Here is a 19,258-nt window from a genome sequence, read left to right as displayed (position 1 = left end):
TCCAGGATGCTCTGAGGATGATGATGGGGTGCTCCAGGGATGCTCTGAGGATGATGATGGGATGCTGAGGATGATGATGGGATGCTCCAGCACGCTCTAAGGATGCAGATGGGATGCTGAGGATGATGATGGGATGCTCCAGCACGCTCTAAGGATGCAGATGGGATGCTGAGGATGATGATGGGATGCTCCAGGATGCCCTGAGGATGATGATGAAATGCTGAGGATGATGATGGGATGCTCCAGGATGCTCCGAGGTGGATGAAGCAGTGGACAGTGGAATGCCCCAGGCCAGCAGCTCCCGTCCCTCCCCGTGCATGCCCAGCAGCTCCCCGTGCCCACGGCCCCGCTGCCAGGCAGGACCCAGCGTGCCAGCGGGGTGTCCGTGCCCACCAACCCCCCAATAAACACACTGTGCCCCCCAGCCCTGCCCATGTGTCCTTCCAGCCACGGGGTGCCCGCTCCACCCGACATTCCACGGCCCCAGGGAGAGGGAATTCCTCATTTTTGGGTGCACTTGGTGTTTTTTCCAGCAGAAACCTTCTCCCACCTTGGTTCCTGCTCTACCCAACATTCTGCTCCCCCAGGGAGAGGGAATTCCTCATTTTTGGCTGCTCCAGGCCCCACGTGTGGTGTTTTTTCCAGCAGAAACCTCATCCCACCTCAATGCCCGACATTCTGCTCCCCCAGGGAGAGGGAATTCCTCATTTTAGGGTGCACTTGGTGTTTTTTCCAGCAGAAACCTCTGCCCAGCTCGGTGCCCGCTCCACCCGACATTCTGCTGCCCTGGGGAGAGGGAATTCCTCATTTTTGGCTGCTCCTGACCCCACATGTGGGGTTTTAATCACAGAAACCTTCTCCACCCAACATTCTGCTCCCCCAGGGAGAGCGAATTCCTCATTTTTGGGAGCTCCAGGCCCTGCATTTGGTTTTTTTTTCCAGCAGAAACATTGGCCCATCTGGGTGTCTGAAATTCTGTTGCCCCAGGGAAAGGGAATTCCTCCTTTTAGGGTGCACTTGGTGTTTTTTCCAGCAGAAACCTTCTCCCACCTCAGTGCCTGCTCTACCCAACATTCTGCTCCCCCAGGGAGAGGGAATTCCTCATTTTTGGGTGCACTTGGTGTTTTTTCCAGCAGAAATCTCTGCCCAACTCGGTGCCTGCTCCATCCAACATTCTGCTGCCCTGGGGAGAGGGAATTCCTCAGTTTTGGGCGCTCCTGACCCCACACGTGGGGTTTTATCCAGCAGAAACCTCATCCCACCTCAGTGCCCGACATTCCACTGCCCCAGGGAGAGGCAATTCATCATTTTTGGGAGCTCCAGGCTCTGCATTTGGTGTTTTTTTCCAGCAGAAACGTTGGCCCATCTGGGTGTCTGACATTCTGTTGCCCCAGGGAGAGGGAAATCCTCATTTTTGGGTGCTCCAGGCCCCACTTGTGGTGTTTTTTCCAGCAGAAATCCCCTCCCACCTCAGTGCCCGATATTCTCTGCCCCGGGGAGAGGGAATTCCTCATTTTAGGGCGCACGTGGGGTTTTTTTCCCAGCAGAAAGTTGGTCCCAGGGCAGGGGTGGGAAGCAGGAGGAGTTTCCCCAGGCAGGGGAGTCCCTGCTGGACTGGTTTTCCAGGGGAGCCTGGTGGATAAATATGCATGTGAAAAAGCAGCAATTAAGAGCACAATTAAAGATCCTCCGGCGGGTGACAGGCAGCCCCGGGGCACGGATGGGTTTGGGGAGGGGATGGCTCCGGCAGGGCTGTGCCACGCGGCCCTGCCTCAGTTTCCCCGGCAGGAAAAAAGCAGATTTGAAAGCACAGGGAGGGTTCGGGCACTTCCACGGTGGCCGTGGCTGGGATGGGGAATTTGGGGGGTCCTGAGTCGGTTTTGGGGCTGCAGGGCCCGGAGAGGGGATTCAAGCAGATTTTGGGTTTTTTGAGGTATCTTTCAGGGCTCCACTCTTACAGTGGAGTGATCCCCATGGTCCTTTAGTGCGCCAAAAAAGCGTCACATCCCCTCCAGACCCCCCAAAAAATTCTTTAACATCAGTCAGAGTGGCTCTCCCCTCCTTTCCCTACAAATTTATTGATTTAAAATTTGTGTGTTTTAAGATATAAAAAATATATGTATTAGGGAATTAATTTTTATGTTTTAGGGAGCATTTAATATAGATTATATATTAATATATTGCACATTAATGTAGAGATATTCGATATATGTGGGGAAATTGAAACCACGACATTTTTAGGTATGTTTAGGAGATTTATTGAAATTTAAAGTATATATTTATATCTATAAATAATATATTTATATAATATATTAATATATACATTATATACATTGATGATACCGAATATTATACATAATCAATATATTATATTGATATCATATAAAAGAATATATATTAGATAATTATTATAATTATAATATAATTAGATTATTTAATATCTATTATTATGAGAATATATTATATATTTATATTTTATATATTATATATTATATATTATATATTATACTAAACATATTGTATAAATACTGATATATATTTATATAATATGTATTACATAAATATATTGATTTTTAATATATTTAGGGCATTTATAAAATATTTTTATTTTATAAAGCTGCGGCTCACCGCTCCACGCGTGGGTCACACTTTAAGGGGCCCTGTTGCCCTTTTAAGAGGCTCTGTTGCCCTTTTAAGACCATTGCCCTTTTAAGGCGCTCCGTTGCCCTTTTAAGACCATTGCCCTTTTAAGAGCTGCCGGTGGGGCCCGGACCGCGCCTGCGCGGCTCGGTTGCTGCAACTTTCAACTTTTGGGATTCGCTCCCTCGGGGTTCGGGGGGAATTTGGGGGGATTTGGGAGCTCCCGGGGGGCGCAGCACCGCCCCTTCCGCCCGGCACCGCCCGGGCCTTCAGCCCCGGCCGCGCCATGGTGTCCTGGATCCTCAGCCGGGTGATTGAGTGAGTGGGGTGCGGGCGGTGTAACGGGAGGGGGGGGCGGTCACAGGGGTCCCCCATTCCCGGTCCCCCCTCCCGCTGTTCCATTAGCGGGGTCCCCGTGCTGGGCCCGCACCGGAGATTCCTCGGAGGCACCCCCGGTGAGGTTTGGGGGCCCGACCCCAAATTTCCCTATGGGGGTAACCAACACCCCCCCTTTCCAACGTGCCACCCCCCAACATGGATCCCTGAGCTGCTGCTGGGCCTCCCTGCCCGGCCTGAGCAGGGTGGGCACGGCTGGGGTGCCTGGCATCACCCAGGGGTGGGGGGTCCCCTGAGGAGGCCCTGCCCTCCTGAAGGGGTCTCTGCCCACAGGGTGCCCCCATTTCCTGGCGGGGGGTCCCTGCTCTGAGGGTCCCCCCGTTTCCTGGCGGGGTCTCTGCTCTGAGGGTGCCCCCATTTCCTGAAGGGGTCTCTGTCCACAGGGTGCCCCCGTTTCCTGGCGGGGTCTCTGCTCTGATATCCCCCCGTTTCCTGGCGGGGTCTCTGCCCACAGGGTCCCCCCATTTCCTGGCGGGGTCCCTGCTCTGAGGGTCCCCCCGTTTCCTGGCGGGGTCTCTGCCCACAGGGTCCCCCCGTTTCCTGGCGGGGTCCCTGCTCTGATATCCCCCCGTTTCCTGGCGGGGTCCCTGCTCTGATATCCCCCCGTTTCCTGGCGGGGTCCCTGCCCAGAGCAGAGACACCAGGTGGGTGTTCGGGGGTGCTGGCACCTCCCTCAGCGCCCCCGCACCGAGCCTGGCAACGGGGACGGAGCCCGCGGGGAGCAGCCGGGGCCCTGCCCTGGCCGGACAGGTCGGGCCGGTCCCGGGGCCGTGGGAGCCGCACGGTGCTCATGGCCGAGCCTCCCCGGAGCTTCCCGGGCCGCTGTCCCGGCCTCTCCGGGCTCGGCCCGGTGCTGGAGGGGCTCCAGGCCGGGCTGTGGCGCCGGGCCCGGCGGCTCTGCTGGGCCGGGCTGCTGCTGCTCTATGCGGGCTGGCCGCGCTGCCTCACCCCTCCCCTGTGCTACAGGCTGCTCTTCGGGATGCTCTACCCGGCCTACGCCTCCTACAAGGCTGTAAAGACGAAAAACATCCGGGAATACGTGAGTCAAGTGCCTGGGGAGTCCTTTTCCTGGGGCTCCAGTCCCCCCCTTTTCCTGGGGTTCCCTTTTTTTGGGACTCCAGTCCCCTTTTTTCCCAGACCACAGTCACTCCCCCTTTTCCTTGGGGCTCCAGTCCCCCCCTTTCTGCAGCTCCAGTCCCCCCCTTTCTGCAGCTCCAGTCCTGTCCCCAGTCCCCCTTTCTGGGGTCCAGCCCCCCTTTTCCCAGGCTTCAGTCCCCCACTGTTTCCCGAGCTCCAAGTCCCCCCTTTTCCCCAGACTTCAGTGTCCCATTTCCAGGATTCAGCCACCCTTTTCCCGGGGCTCCAGTCTCCCCTCCTTTTCTGGGGCTCCAGTCCCCCTCTTTCCCCAGACCCCAGTACCCCTTCTGGGGCTCCAGTCCCCCTTTCTGGGGTTCAGCCACCCTTTTGCTGGGCTCCAGTCCCCCCTTTTCCCTGAGCTCCAGTCTTCTTTTCTCAGTCTCCAATGCCCCTTTCTGGGGTTCAGCCACCCTTTTGCTGGGCTCCAGTCCACCCCCCTTTTGCTGGGCTCCAGACCCCCCTTTTCCCTGAGCTCCAGTCTTCTTTTCCCAGTCTCCAATGCCCCTTTCTGGGGTTCATCCCCCCTTTTACCAGTCTCCAGCCCCTTTTTCTGGGCCCCAGCCCCCCTTTTCCCAGCCCCAGCCCCCCTGATGGGCTCCCCATGGCTCCTCAGGTCCGATGGATGATGTACTGGATCGTCTTCGCTCTCTTCATGACCGCAGAGACCTTCACCGACCTCTTCATCTCCTGGTGAGCCTGGGGAGGGACTCAGACCTGTCTGTCTGTCCCCAGCCCCCCCCAGATCTGTGGGGGACCATGAGGTGCCTTTGGAGCCCCCCATCTCCTTCCCCTCTCGCCCAGGCTCCCCTTCTACTACGAGGTGAAGATGGCTTTTGTCATCTGGCTGCTGTCCCCATACACGCGGGGGGCCAGCCTGCTCTACCGCCGCTTCGTGCACCCCATGCTGGCCCGCAGGGAGAAGGTAAAACCCCAAAATCCGGGGGTTCTGGGGGTCCCCCTGCCCAGCCTGGGGGGGGTCAGCCCCTCCTCGAGTTGGGGTGGTGGTACCCCGGAGATGTGGCATTGCCCCAGGTCATGGGAGGTGACAATGGGCAGGGGTGTGGGGATGCACTGGGGGGTGACAATGACCTGGGAGGTGACAGTGCTCAGGGATGGGGGGATGCACTGGGGGGGTGACAGTGCCCTGGGAGGTGACAGTGCTCAGGGATGGGGGGATGCACTGGGGGGTGACAATGCCCTGGGAGGTGACAGTGCTCAGGGGTGTGGGGATGCACTGGGGGGTGACAATGCCCTGGGAGGTGACAGTGCTCAGGGGTGTGGGGTTGCACTGGGGGGTGACAATGCTCAGGGGACTCAGGGAATGCCTCAGGTCATGGCATTGCCCTGGGAGGTGACAGAGCTCAGGGACATGGGGATGCCCTGGGAGGTGACAGTGCCCTGGGACATGGTAATGCCCTGGGACATGGTGTTGTACTAGGAGGTGACAATGCTCAGGGACATTGCAATGCCCCGGGATGGTGATGGTGCCCCAGGTTGTTGTGATGTCTCTGGGAGGTGACAATGCCCAGGGACATGGTGACAGTGCCCTGGGAGGTGACAATGCCTAGGGACATGATGATGCACTGGGGAGTGACAATGCTCAGGGAATGTCCCAGAACATGGCATTGCCCTGGGAGGTGACAGTGCCCTGGGACATGGTGTTATACTAGGAGGTGACAATGCTCAGGGACATTGCAATGCCCCAGGATGGTGATGGTGCCCCAGGTTGTTGTGATGTCTCTGGGAGGTGACAATGCCCAGGGAGGTGGTGATGCACTGGGGGGTGACAATGCTCAGGGAATGCTCCAGGGAGATGACGATGCTCGATGCTCGGGGAGGTGACGATGCCCAGGGACCCGGCCATGCCCCGGAGGTGACACTGCCCCAGGCCACCCCCCTGCACTGCCAGCACCTCCCCGTTTGTCCCTCAGGACATCGACGCCTTCCTGGTCCGTGCCTGCGAGTGCGGCTACGAGACCGCGCTGCGCTTCGGCAAGAGGGGCCTCACCCTGGCGGCCACCGCCGCTGTCCAGGCGGCCACCAAGGTACCCAGCAGGAAACCCCACCCCAGCTGGGTGGCAGGAGAGGGTGACATCCCCCGGGATGCTGTCTGATCTGTCCTCTCCGTGTCCCCCATGCAGAGCCAGGGCGCGCTGGCCGGGCGGCTCCGCAGCTTCAGCATGCAGGACCTGCGCTCCCTGCCCGAGCAGGCCCCTGTGCACTTCCAGGACCCGCTGTACCTGGAGGAGCAGGAGGACCTCCAGCAGCCCCTGGGTGAGCAGCTGGGTGGTCACAGAGGGGGGGGGGCCAGCAAAGCCCACGGTGGCCATGCTGGAGGTGGCATGTCCCCTGTGTCTCCAGCTGGCCTCCGCTACGAGAGTGAGTCGGACGAGGAGGAGCTGTGGTCGGACTCGCAGGTGTCCCCCTCGGCGTCCCCACGCCGGGATCCCAAACCCCTGACCCGCTGCCAGAGCCTGAGAACCCTGAGGAAGAACCCAGCAAAAGAGGTGACATGGGAAGGGGACACACCGTGGGGGTGTGGGGCTGCCTCAGGGGGTCCTGACTGTCCTTGTCCCTTTCCCTTTCCCTGCCCAGGGCTCTTCCCGGCTCCTGCGCAGCCGGGCCAGGAGGAGAGCGGCTCTGTCAGAGCAGGACAGCTGAAAATGCCAGGAATCCTCTGCCAGGAGGCTGGAGAGGAATTTGCTGCTGCATCAGGAGGGACCTGTGGCTCCTGGCGTCCCCAGGGTGGCTCCTGCCCCCCCGGGGAGGCTCCCTGTGTCCCCAGGGTGGCTCCTGCACCCCTGGGGAGGCTCCTGCAACCCCTGGGATCCTCACACTGTAAATCCCTTCCATGTGGCCCCTCGAGGAGGGGGGAGCAGCTCATCCCCAGACCCCCCAGCTTGGCGCTGGCGTCTCTCCTGTGGGGTCTGGCCCCTCCTTTTCCCCCATCCCACGAACACTACAGGCTCCCCCCCTCTCCTGCTGCCATGGTGCCTTATTCACAACATTCCCGTTCCCTGGGAGCCAGGAGTGGATGTGCCTTGTCCCTCTGAAGCCAAAGCCATGGTCCCTGCCTGGGCCCCCCCCAGACACAGACTGACACCCATATACTTGAGCCCAGAGCACTGGGCAGCACACAGCTTTTAGCATTCCCCTCTCCCAAAAAGAGGGTTTGGTACCTGGAAAAATAAATATTTGTTTCAGACTTTGGGAAGCAGGAGTTGTCCCCAGTGCTGTCCCCTTCCACAGGAAGCATCCTGAGATTGGTTTTTCTCTTGGACGAAGCTCTGGAATCCATCTGAGACTCCTCCAGGGCCTCTCCCAGAGTGTTTCCACCCATGTTCCAGGATCCCAGGTACAGTCCCAGACTCTTCCAGGAAAGTTTCCTGGGATTTTTTCGTTTGGAGGAAGCTGTACCCTCAGGGATTCTCCAGGCATCTCCCGGAGCCTTTCCCTCACATTTCAGGTTCCAGAATCCCTGATAGCATCCCCCAACTCCTCCAGGGAAGTTTCCTGAGATTTTTTCCTTTGGAGGAAGCTGTACCCTCAGGGGTTCTCCAGGCATCTCCCAGAGCCTTTCCCTCACATTTCAGGTTCCAGGATCCCTGATAGCATCCCCCAACTCCTCCAGAGATGCTTCCCGAGACCATTTTCTCATTTGGAAGCAACTCCATCCTTGGGAATCCCACCCCACTCTCCTCACGGGCATCTCCCAGGGTCTTTTGCCGCCCACGTTATGTCCCTGAGGCCGCCGGTGACATTCCCGAACTTCCCGGGGCTCCCTGCAGTAGCCGCGTCCCCCACGGCGTGGCAGCAGCAGCCGGGACACCCGCGACTCAGCCGGACATCCCCGGACCGTCCCCTGTCCCTGCCCCATCCCGGCTCCTTCTCGGGGGGCTCATCCCCACCGGGGTGGGTGGCACAAGGTGACTCTGCGGCCTGGCCTGGCCCTGGCTGCCCGGCTGTCCCGCGGTGCCCCTGCTCGCTGGCACCAATCCCCTTGCTCCCAATCCCCGCTGCCCTCTCCCCCGGGGCCAGCTGTATTTTTAGCCCTTGGCTGCCGCCCGATTTCGGGGGTCTCCCCAGGGCAGCGGGAGCGGCCGGGCCGGGCTCTGCGGGGCAGCCCGGGCCGGGCAGGGGTGTTGGAACAGATTAGGTGGAGGTGGCTGGATTAGCCCCGTCCAACTGCCTGCGAGACGATTACTTAAAGAGCCGAGGAGGAAGGCTGGGTGGGGACAGCCAGGGCCAGGGGGCTGCCTGTAATCCCCCTAAAGCCGCTTAGGGAGTGTGGTTCCTCCAAGGATACGGCCCAGGGAGGCTGCTGGGGCCACTTGGGGGTCAAAAAGGGGGTGCTTGCATGTTGGGGTGCTCCCAGGTGGGCTCACGGCAGCGTTGGAGCCTTGGTGTTGCATCCCCGGGGTGTGGGGTCAGGGATTCCCTCCTTGGGGAAACTGAGGCACGACACCAGCGCCTTCCCAGGGGGGAAAAGCGGGGTCCTGGGAGGGGATGAGGAGTTTCGGGGTCCTGCTTTGGTAAACCCGCATGTCCCCGGGGGGCTGAAACCCAAGGAGGGGACAGGAGGCGGGCGGGGTGGCACAGCCCGTCCCCCCAGGGCCTCGGCAGCTGCGGCGGTGCCAGCGCTGATCCCAGCTGTGTCAGCGCACGGGCCAGTGCCAGGCTGCATCAGCAGAGCCCTAATCCCCCGCGGCTCGCCTGGCACCGCCCCAGCACAGCAGTTTAAGCGCCTGACCTGAGCTCGCCCGCTGCCACCGTCCCCTCTGGGGAGGGGCTGCCAGGCTGAGCCCGACTGGCACCACCGTGGGGACCCCCTGGGCCACCCCAAACCCCTGGGCAGGCTTTGGGTGGTTGGAGTGGGGGGGGTGTGGGAGGTGACATCATGGAGGGGGCTCAGGGGCTGCATTCCCAGCGGGCTCAGGGAGGGGATTGTCCCCTCTGCTCAGGTGAGACCCCACCTGCAGCTCGGGGGTCCCCAATATCAGAAGGACATGGAGCTGCTGGAGCCAGTCCAGAGGAGGCCACGGGGATGCTCCAAACCTGGAGCCCCTCTGGAGCCAAGTTAGGAGAGCTGGGGGTGCTCACCTGAGAGGAGAGGGCTCCAGGGACACCTCAGAGCCCCTTGCAGGGGCAAGGGGCTCCAGGAGAGCTGGAGAAGGACTGGGGACAAGGCAGGGAGGGACTGGACACAGGGAATGGCTCCCTGCCTGCATCCCTGGGAGCTGGCAGGGGACCCGGTGACGCAGGGCTGCTCTGTGCCAGCTGACAGGGACAGGGCTGATGCTGCGCTGCCAGCCCCGGGCCGTGGTGCCCCCACTGCCCGTTCCTGCAGGGCGGGGGGTGCCAGGGCTGGGCACTGCGGGGGTGTCACCCACCCCTGTCTCTCCCTGGGCAGTGCAGACTCAGGGAAATTTGGGGTCATCGCTCCCGAATGGGATTTACCTCCCTGGGGAGCTGCTGCGTGCTTGGGGTGCCACCCCAGAGCCCCCTGCACCCCCCAGCCTCCTCCTTGCCTCCCCACCCCCGGGAGCAGCCTGAGCCCCCCCAGACCCACCCTGGTGACACCGAGTGACATCCAGCTCCTGCAGCCCCCCCTCCTTCCCTGCCCCATCCTCAGCTCGTTTTGCTGTGGGATGCTCCTGCCATCCCCGGGCTGCCCTTGTCCCCCCAGCCCGCCTGTTTGGGGGTCCCAGGTGAGAGTGGGACCCCCCTGCTCCCCACGGTGTTGCCCCCACGGCTCTCCCCTGTCGGTGGCCGCTGTCTGAGTCAGCTGTTGGGGCCGGCAGCCATGTGAGGCCGCGCACACATGGCTCCCCGCGCGGCACCGCGCTGTATTTTTAGCAGACGGTATCAAAAGCATAATTATGTCTGTTGTTTAAACGCAGCCTCTTTTCTGGCAGCCCCGGGAGCTCTCAGCTGCCTCCCGCCGCAGAGGGCAGCGAGGGCGGGCTGAGGAGCCGCGGGCGGGGGGATGAGACCCCCCCTCCCTCCCTCTCTCTCTCCCTCCCTCCCCAGGGCTGCCGCGCAGGTAAAACCTCCCCTCCTCCTTCTGGGGGGGCTCCCGCTGCGCCCCCACACCGTGTCTGAAGCGCGCACATGCCCCCAGGCTGCCGGTGAGCCGCTGGTGAGGATGAAGAGGAGGAGGAGGAGGAGGAGGAGGAGGATGGCGAGGAAGAGGATGACGGGTGGGAAGCGCGGCGGTGGCGGGAGGGGTCGGGGAAAGGGCGTTCGAGGTGACGGGAGTGTGGGAGGACACAGCTGAAGGAGCGCTGCTGCATCCCCCCCTCCTCCCTGCAGCCGCCTGTCCCCCCGGGGACGCGTCTGTCCCCAGCCAGCCCGCGCTGGCACCGAGCGCGGTTCCGGCTCCGTGTCCCTGCCGTGACACCACGGGCGCCGGGCTGAGCAGTTTTTGGGGACCGCAATCCCCAGGCTGGTGGGGAGCCGGGCATCACCTCCAGGGCGAGCTGGGCACCCCAGGTGGAGCGGCCACCAGGGGAAACTGAGGCAGAGCATTTCCGGCCGCCAAGAGAAACTGAGGCACGAGCAGGGGCTGCCCATCGCTCCTGTCCCGTGTCACCGCACCCGGATCCGTGTCACCGCATCACCCGCCCGGGAGCTGGAGCACCCCGGCAGCGCCGTGGGGACGCCGGAGGGGTCCGGGCTGAGGGCAGGAGCCCCCGGGAGCTGCCAGGTAGGTGCTGCCAGGGGCACGGGCAGCTGCCAGCCCCGCCGGGGCGACACGCAGGTGGCAGCGGGCTGCCCGTGTCCCTGGCTGCCGTCCTAAGCCCTCGGCCCCGCGGTGAGCTTTTAATTACATCAAGGTATTTGAAGCGGGTTCCTGGCGCTGGGTAAACAGTAGTCCCGGGCACGTGGAGGGGGGCAGGGGGTGGCACAGGACGGGCACCGTGCCCCCGCACCGGGGCTTGCCGGGACGGCTGGTCCTCGCCCAGGGCGGGAAGGAGGGATGCGGGGACGGCAGCACCCGGCAGCACCCATCACCGGCGGGTGCCGCGGCACTCCCGGGCTGGCACGGCGGCATGGGGGGCACCTATGGCACAGGTGGGTTGGCTGCGACATCCCGCCGCGCCCTCAGCTGCTGCTTCTCCTCACTCCGGCCATCCCAAGCTTCGCCTTGAGGGTGTGCGGTACCGGGGAAGGGCCGGGCCGGGCCGGGCCGGGCCGGGCGCGTTGGGGGTGCCGGGAGCGGCCCCGGAGCGGGGGGAGCGGCTCGTCCGTCTCCGGCAGCGCAGCGAGCGGGATTAGCGATGCTTACTCACCTCCCCGGGGAAAAGCGGCAGATTAGGGTCGGGAGAAGTGTCCGACCCTGCGGCGGCGGGGCCGGACGGGGCCGCTGGGGCTGTCCGGCACCGGCACCGGGGAGGTTGCCCAGGCCCCGCCGTACCGGCAGCCAGGGCTGGAGGGGAGCGCAGGCTGCCAGAGCAGTTGGGCTGTGGCCCTAATTCCCAGAAAGCTGCTCGTGTGGGAGTGAGTGTCCTCCCGTGCCCTCCGCTCCGCCGCAGCCTCCAGACTCCTGAAGGTTTGACGTGGGTTTTTTTTCTTCTTTTTTTTTTTTTTTTTTTTTTTTTTTTTAATTTAAGCGCCGGGTGCAGATTAACAAAAGCTCTCGCGGCCACTGCACCCGGTGCTGGGCACGGGGGGGATCGGGGCTGCTTCCTCTGCCTGCGCCCTCAGCTTCCTCACCTGTGCCGCGGCGGAGGCAGGTAGGTGCGTGCCGGGCTCTGTGCCGGGGCTGGGAGGAGGAGGAGGAGGAGGAAGGAGGAGGAGGAAGAGGAAGGGCTGGAGTTCTGTGTGCGCACTCCGGGCAAGCCGGAGCGGGGATCCATTTTGCATGAGGAAAAAGCTGGATTTTGGGTTCTTCCCCGGGCAAAGGCGGTTTGTGGGGCTGGGGGTGCCCTGGTCCAGGTGGGAGTTGTGAGCACGGGGCTGGGGCTGGCAGGACCCCCAGCACGGGGCTGGGACAGCAGGAGAGGGGTTTGGGGGACCAGGACCCTCATCCATCCCTCCCCCGGTGCTGGATCATTCTGGGGATCCCCTGTCCGGCACACATCCCCTATGGGGACACCGTGGGGACAGTGTCCCTCTGCCCCATGTCCTCACAGCGTCTCCTCCATGATCCCCGGGGACACCGTGGGGACAGTGTCCCTCTGCCTCACTTCCCCACAGTGTACACCATGATTCCAGGGGACACCGTGGGGACAGTGTCTGTCTGTCCCACGTCCCCACAGCGTCCCCCCCATGATCCCAGGGGACACCGTGGGGACAGTGTCCCTCCGCCCCGCGGCCCCACAGCGTCCCCCCCATGCCGGAGCGGGGCAGGGATGCCGAGGTCTCTCCTTCGGGAGTTTCCGGCCTCCTGCGGTGGCGCTCTGGCCAGCACTCCTGGGTGTTGCCGTCCCTCTGATCTGGGGGAAAACCAAGGATTTTTGTATTCTGTGCCAAGCCACCAGGGCAGAACCCCCTCGGGGGTTATTCCCAGCTGGCAGAGCTCAAACCTATCCTGGACCCCCCGCCCCGGTCACCCTGGGGACCCTCTGGGGGTCATGCTGGGACGGGCAGGGAGTGCAGGGACCCGGCCAGGGGCTGGGGCAGCAGGCACGGATCTGCTCCTGGGCTTGGGGAGCGGTGGCTGAGCCCCAGCAGAGCGTCCCCTGCCCCGCGGGGACAGTACCGGCCCTGGGAAGGCTCCACCAGGGCTTCAGGCTCCCTGGCACGCCGAGGGCAGCGTGGCGTGGGGAGGGGACAGTGCCCAGGGATGCTGCCCCAGTGCATGGTGGGAAATTCCCTGCTGTCCCTCCATCACCCCCCTGCTCCCTGCTCTTTGCCCCAGCAATAGCTGCCATCGACCCTCCTTGGCGTTTCCAGCGCGGTGCGTCCGTGTCCTCTCCCTGGCGACATTCCCTGTCCCCTCCCTGGCGACATTCCCGACACCCCCGGGCACCCCCAGAGCGCCCCGGGCTCGCCGGGACGCTGCAGAGCCTTCCCGGGGTCCCTCCCGGCTGCCAGCTCCGTCCCAGCCCTTCCGGATCCATCATTCCTGAGCGAGGGAGGGAAGCAATGGAAAGAGTTCGTCTTTCAGCACCTTCTCATCGCAGGCAGGCGCGGGCTCTCCCTCGCCCCGAGCCCTGTCTGGGTCCCCTCCCTGTTCCCTGGCACCCACTGGGTGCAGCCAGCAGGGCCCCAAACCCCCCAAACCTCCTGGGCGAGCAGGGCCGGGGGATTCCCGCTATGCCCGGCCACGGGATGGGACAGCCTGGCACGGCCGAGTGACCGCGGTGGCACCGAGCCGTACCCAGCAAGGGTTAACCCTCGCTGCCAGCTCCCAGCGGGACCAAACCGCGAGGGAGCGGCTGAGCTGGAGCTGCCCGTGGCACTGCTGGGCTCCCGCGGGCCCTGGCCTGCCCTCACCCCTTCTCCTGTGCCCCCAGCCCGCCTGCCCCCCGCTGCCGAGCCGTGCCGAGCCATGCCGGTCCGGCCGTGCCCAGGGATGCGGTTTATGTAAGGCGGGCACGGCCCGGGCACACACGCGGGTTACATAAACCCGCACGGTGCTGCTGGCAGCGGTGCCAGCCCCTGGGAGCCCAGGAACGGGGGGTCCGCCCGGAAGACCCCCCGGGTGTGCTCCACAGGGGGTGCGGGTGGGGTTGGGGTCGGGGTGTCCTCGTGCTGGGGGTCCTGGGGCTTGGGGACAGTGTGGGGGGCACTCACAATGTCCCAGCTATTGGCTGCTGGGCTGCAGGGCATGGCTGGGATGGGTGTGAGCCTGATGGGCACAGGTGGGATTGGTGTGACCCTGGTGGGCATTGGTGGGATCTGTGTGACACTGGTGGGTACAGCTGGGTGGGATCTGTGTGACACTGGTGGGTACAGCTGGGTGGGATCTGTGTGACACTGGTGGGCATGGCTGGGATCTGTGTGACCCTGATGGGCATTGGTGGGATCTGTGAGATCCTGATTGGCACAGCTGGGATGGGTGTGACCCTAATGGGCTGCAGGGCAGGGACGAGAGGCCCCAGGCACTCTCTCCTCATCCCTGGTGAGGGTGGCACCGCCAGGATGCTGTCACAGCATCCCTGTGCTCCCGGGGCACCCTCTGCACCCCTCGGAGCCCACCCTGCTCTGCCCAGCCGGGTGCTGCAGGGGCTGGAGGAGCTCTGCCTGCTCCCCTGGAGCTCTGCCTGCACCCCAGGAGCTCTGCCTGCACCCCGGCAGCTCTGCCTGCTCCCAGGAGCTCTGCCTGCACCCCGGCAGCTCTGCCTGCTCCCAGCAGCTCTGCCTGCACCCCAGGAGCTCTGCCTGCTCCCCAGCAGCTCTGCCTGCTCCCCAGGCAGCTGCAGAAGGGACAGACACAGCTCTGGAGCACACTTGAGGCCAGACCTGTAGCCTTTGGCCAAAGCCGAAGGGGTTTGGGGTCCTGGGGACTCCCATCCCCTAGGATGGCCACCTGCTCCGTGCTGGCCACGTCCCCAGCGCCAGGACAGGGACTTGTGCCCCATCCCGGTGTTTGTCCCGTTCCAGTTTGGCCCGGAGCGGGCAGCTGGAGCCTTTCATTGGTGCCGGGGCGGCCTTGGCGAACAAAGGGCGCTTTCTTCACCCGCACGGGGCAGAGCACACCTGCCCGGCCTTGGCACCGCCGCCGGTGCCCCCGGGGCTGGGCGGCACCGCCGGCACCGCGCCGATTCCCGGTTCCCGGGCGTCAGCAGCCCCAGCATCCCTCCCGCCCGCCCAGTCGCTGCCGGAGCCGGCGGAGGCTGCACGCTCGTGGGGAGCAGAGCCGCTGCCACTCCTTGTCAGCACCAGGATGCTCAGGGCTGCTTAGAGCCGGGGGAAGGTCCCGCTCGTGCTGCCGCTGCTCCCTGGGTACCCCTGTCCCCGAATCCCTGCCCGCCGGGACCCCCAGCTCGTAGGACAATAGGCAGGAGGAGCACGGAGCCTCCCAAGCCAATGGATCAAAAACTTCAGCTCCAGCACGAGGAGAAGAACATCCCGAGGGCCGCCCGGGCGGCTTTCTGCCTCCTCCAGATCCCGGAGCCGGACCCCTTCAGCCTGTGGGTTTAGGTGCTCCCGCCCGCCCGGTTTCGCCTCTCCGGGACCCGGTGTCACCGGCGGAGACCCCGCTCGTCCTCGGCGCTGGGGTCCCTGATGGACCCTCCAGGTAGCTCTGGGGCACTGGGGGTGCTCGCCGGCCGAGCAGTGGGAGCAGCTTCCTGTGCTGCGATAAGGGACAGGGGACAGTGTCACCCTGCGGCAATGTCACCCTCGAGGTGACCGCGAGGATGGCAGTGGCGGGGCAGCCTCGGGACACTAGGGACTGCGCTGGGAGAGCTCCCTGAGATGGGGCTGGGTGGGACAGCCTGGCCCCGGAGGGACGGGGTGGCTGTCCCCAGGGTGTCCCTATGCCCCAGGGTGCCCCGGGATCCTTCCCGAGCACCGTGGGAATGGGAACTTTGCCCTCTCTGGGAGGACGATGTGACAGGAACAAGCGGCTCTGGGGACACACGGTCCTGTCCCCACCCTGCTCTTGTCCCCATCCCGGCCCTCGGGGTGGCTCTGTCCCACCCCGCAGCAGGGCCGGGAGCTGGCTGAGCTCGGCTCTGTCCCCCTCGGCCGCTCCAGCAGCCGGGCTCGGCGGGCAGGGGGACACGGGGACGGGACGCGACCGCCGGCGCTGCGAGCTCTGGCTCCGCAGCCGCGTCTGCGGGTGGCCCGGGTCCCGGAGGAGGGTTAATCCTGCAAATCCCCCCCGGCATTTCTCCCAGGAGGGGCCCCTGAGAGCGGGGAGCTCCCCCCTCGCTGGAAGCCCTCCTGGGAAGCGCAGCCCAGCCCTGGCCGGAGGCGAATACCTGCGCGGGGCACGGCCTCCCCACGCTGGGTGCCAGCGGCCGGGCGCGGGGCCAGCCTGGGTGCGGAGGGACTGGTGGGCGCGAGGTGCGTCCCGGCCGCCAGCCCCGCCGGGATGGGCGCAGGAGGGACGGCGACACCCGCACCGGACACGTGTCCGTCCGGACCGTGCGTCCCGACGGATGCCACGGGGCACGGAGCCGGGGATCCCCCGCCGTGCCGAGGAGCCTTCCCCCAAACACGGGAGGATGGAGCTGGGGGGGTTGAAGGCAGCGCCCCAGCAACACCCCCAAGCATCCCCGTGCCTCAGTTTCCCCGCAGCACTGCCCGGGCAGCGGTGGGGGCTGTTCCCCACTGATGCCCCTCTCCCTGCCCGCAGGATCCGGCCTACCCGGGACGGCGCTGAGCACCACATGAGTGTCGGAGCAGCATGGCCAGCGACGCGAGGATGGGGGACACCCCGGTGCGGTGGAGAAGAGCCCCGGAGGCAGCGCAGGACTCCCGGGGGATGGAGAGCAACGGGATGCTTTTATCCCGAAGCGCCGCTGCCGAGCTGGGACTCCCGGCCTACCCGGAGCCCGGCAAGCTGAGCTACGCCATGGAGAAAGGATGTCCCTGGAGGGGCTCCGAGGGATGTTTGGGACCCGCCCGGGAGCTCGCCGGTAGCCGCCTGGGCTGCCCCTACCCACCGGCCCCGCCGTGCCTGCGGGACGCGCTGAGCCGCCCCAAGGACGGAGCCGAGCTCCCCCCGCTGCTGCCCCCCCGGAACGGGCAGCCCAAGGCGGGCTGGGGGGAGCCCTGCAAGGAGCACCCGGGGCCGCGCTGGGCCGAGGCCGTGCTGGCACCGCTGGCCCTCTACAGCCACGCATACCACCGCTACCCCCTGCCCGTGCCCGGGTTGGACGCCCCGCGCCCCGGCACCGCCGGCAAACCCCGCGGCGCGGCGGGGGACGCGGCCGGAGACCCCCCGGCCTTCCACCACTGCCCCTTCCTCGTGGAGGCCAAGCACAGCCCCTTCCTCCTGTCCTCGCTGCTGCCCAGCGGGCCCCCGGCCGAGCCCCCGTTCGGCGGCGCGGGGGCCGAGGGGCCGGGGCCGGTGCGGGACGGGCGCTTCGCAGGCCCGGACTGGCATTTGGGCTCCTACGGGCCCGCCTGGGGACAGCCCCTCTATCTGGGGGTCCCGCCGAGGTGCAAGGCGGCTCTGCCCCCCTTCGACGACTGCTCCAGCTCAGGGAACAAGGTAGGACACCTCGGAGAGGCTCCGGGGCGAGGATGCTCGGCGGTCCCGGGGCTCCCCAGAGGTGACAGCGGCTTCAGCTCCGCCTGAACCCGGCTGGGAGAGGCGATGCTGGCACCCCGGGCAGGGCCTGGCAGCACCCCCGAGGGGGCAAAGCCCCTCTGCTCTACCTCACAGCTCCGCAGGGGGGTCCCCAGCCCCCCGAGCCCCGCCGGGGTGACGCTGCGCTGCGCGGTGTCCCCGCTGGTGATGCCACCCCCGGGCTGAGTCACGGCGGCGGAGCCGCGGCACGGGGGCGGCGGGAGGCAGCGCTGCCAGCCCTGGGCGCGCCCGTCGCACCCCGTGCCGCTGCGGCTCCCCATTCCTTTCCCACGCTGGCAGCGGGGGACACGGGCACCCCAGAAGCCAGCCCCGGGCACCGGGAAGCACCGGGCGGCTGCCCAGCCTGGCAGGGGTGTGGGGAAACTGAGGCAGGGGAACGGAATGCTCCTCATCGCCCCCTCGCAGGGATGTGGGTGACAGGAGCGGGACGGGGGCCGCCAGCTGGGGTGACACCGCCCCTCTGCTCCCTTCCAGGAGTTTTACGCCAAGAAAGGACCCGGGTTCCACCCCTCGAGCAAGAACCACGCGGCGCCGCAGCTGCTGGGCAAGAGCCAAGCAGGGCAGGACAGAGACGGGGAGGGGGAGCCGGCGGTGCCGGAGCTGCCGGGAGCCCCGTGGAGGGATGGCCGGGCGGGGGGCAGCTCGGCGGTGCCCGCTCCCCATTCCCGCACGCCTCCCCCCGGCGCCAGCCACCCCCTGTTCCTCCTGCAGCCCGGCTCGGGGGGCTGCGGGGGGCCCTGGGTGGGAGCACGGCCCCACGGCGCCGATTTTTCCATGGACACGGGGCCGGGCCGGCCCTCGGAGCCCAAAGATGAGCGCCTGGGCTACCGAAGCGCCCAGCCCCGCTCGCCCTCGGCCTGCGGTGAGCCCAATCCCTCGCCCCTGCTGGCGGACGGGCACTACCCAGCGGCTCTGGCCAAGCCGGAGCCCCCCCCGGGCTGTCTGTGCCCCACCCCGGGCTGCGATGGGTGCCCGGGGGTGGGCTGCGGGGTGCCCAACCCCTTTGAGCCCACCCTGGGCACGGCCGGGGGGCGTTTTCCGTGCCCCCCCAGCAACCACACCAAGCTGAAGAAGACGTGGCTGACGCGGCACTCGGAGCAGTCGCTGCCTCGCTCCAAAGCTTCCCGGCGGGACGGGGGTCCCGAGCCCCCCGGGGAGGGCAAGCGCTCGGCCAAACGCCCCCACGGCACCGCCGACGGTCCCCGCCCTGCCGGCGAGGGCGCCGGGGCGGCCAAAAGGGGCACCAAGGCCACCGCCGGCCCGGGTGGTGGCACGGAGAGCGCGGGGGACGCCGAGGAGAGGAGGATGGAGCTGGGAGAGGAAGGTGAGGATGCACAGGATGAGCAGCGGGGCCGGGGAGAGGGCGGGGGCATCGCCCGATCCCGAGGGAATTTTGCAGCCCCGTTCCCGGCGCCCACAACGCGAGCTGGGAACACGAGTGGGCTGCGGAACCTGCTGCGCTTTTCCCGGGCCTGGCAGCGATTCCCGGGGTGGGCATGGATGGAAATGTCCCTCTGGGGCAGCGCTGGGGCAGGGACTCCTCGAGGAGGTGTTGGCATGCCAGGCCTGACCTCTGAGCAGCTCCAGCCCTACTTTCCAGCCCTACTTTCTGGCCCAGTTTCCAGCCCCCGCCACAGCGTGCCAGTCACAGGATCCCAGCATGCCGGAATGCTTTGGGTTGGAAGAAACCCTAAAAGAGACCTCAAACCCCATCCAGTCCCAGCCCCTTGCCATGCCCAGGGACACCTTCCACCCTCCCAGCTCGCTCCAAGCCCCGTCCAAGCCGCCCTTGAGCACTTCCAGTCCCTCCCAGCTGGCGTGGACAGGGCTCCACGGTGTCCCCAAGCGCTTCCCGTGTCCCCAGAGCCGCCC

At 65.3% G+C, this 19,258-nt stretch overlaps 2 protein-coding genes across 2 annotated transcripts; both read left to right on the top strand.

The window, feature by feature from the left end:
• The first annotated feature begins 2,701 nt into the window (after window positions 1-2,701).
• REEP4 (receptor accessory protein 4) lies at window positions 2,702-7,393 on the top strand. Its single transcript, XM_050983048.1, has 8 exons — window positions 2,702-2,958; window positions 4,003-4,075; window positions 4,787-4,863; window positions 4,975-5,095; window positions 6,105-6,218; window positions 6,315-6,447; window positions 6,535-6,680; window positions 6,769-7,393. Exons 1-8 carry the CDS (start codon window positions 2,927-2,929, stop codon window positions 6,832-6,834), a joined length of 762 nt encoding a protein of 253 aa, XP_050839005.1. The 5' UTR covers window positions 2,702-2,926; the 3' UTR covers window positions 6,835-7,393.
• Window positions 7,394-10,922: 3,529 nt separating this feature from the next.
• HR (HR lysine demethylase and nuclear receptor corepressor) lies at window positions 10,923-19,258 on the top strand (the record flags this gene model as incomplete). Its single annotated transcript, XM_050982760.1, has 3 exons — window positions 10,923-11,247; window positions 16,427-17,287; window positions 17,861-19,258. Coding segments are annotated over exons 2-3 (2,208 nt in total), but the record flags the coding sequence as incomplete, so codon positions are not given.

Source organism: Serinus canaria, chromosome 22 (genome assembly GCF_022539315.1).
Source record: "Serinus canaria isolate serCan28SL12 chromosome 22, serCan2020, whole genome shotgun sequence".
Lineage (NCBI taxonomy): Eukaryota > Metazoa > Chordata > Aves > Passeriformes > Fringillidae > Serinus > Serinus canaria.
Note: the sequence above shows the minus strand (reverse complement) of the source record. Positions and strands in the feature narration are given on the sequence as shown.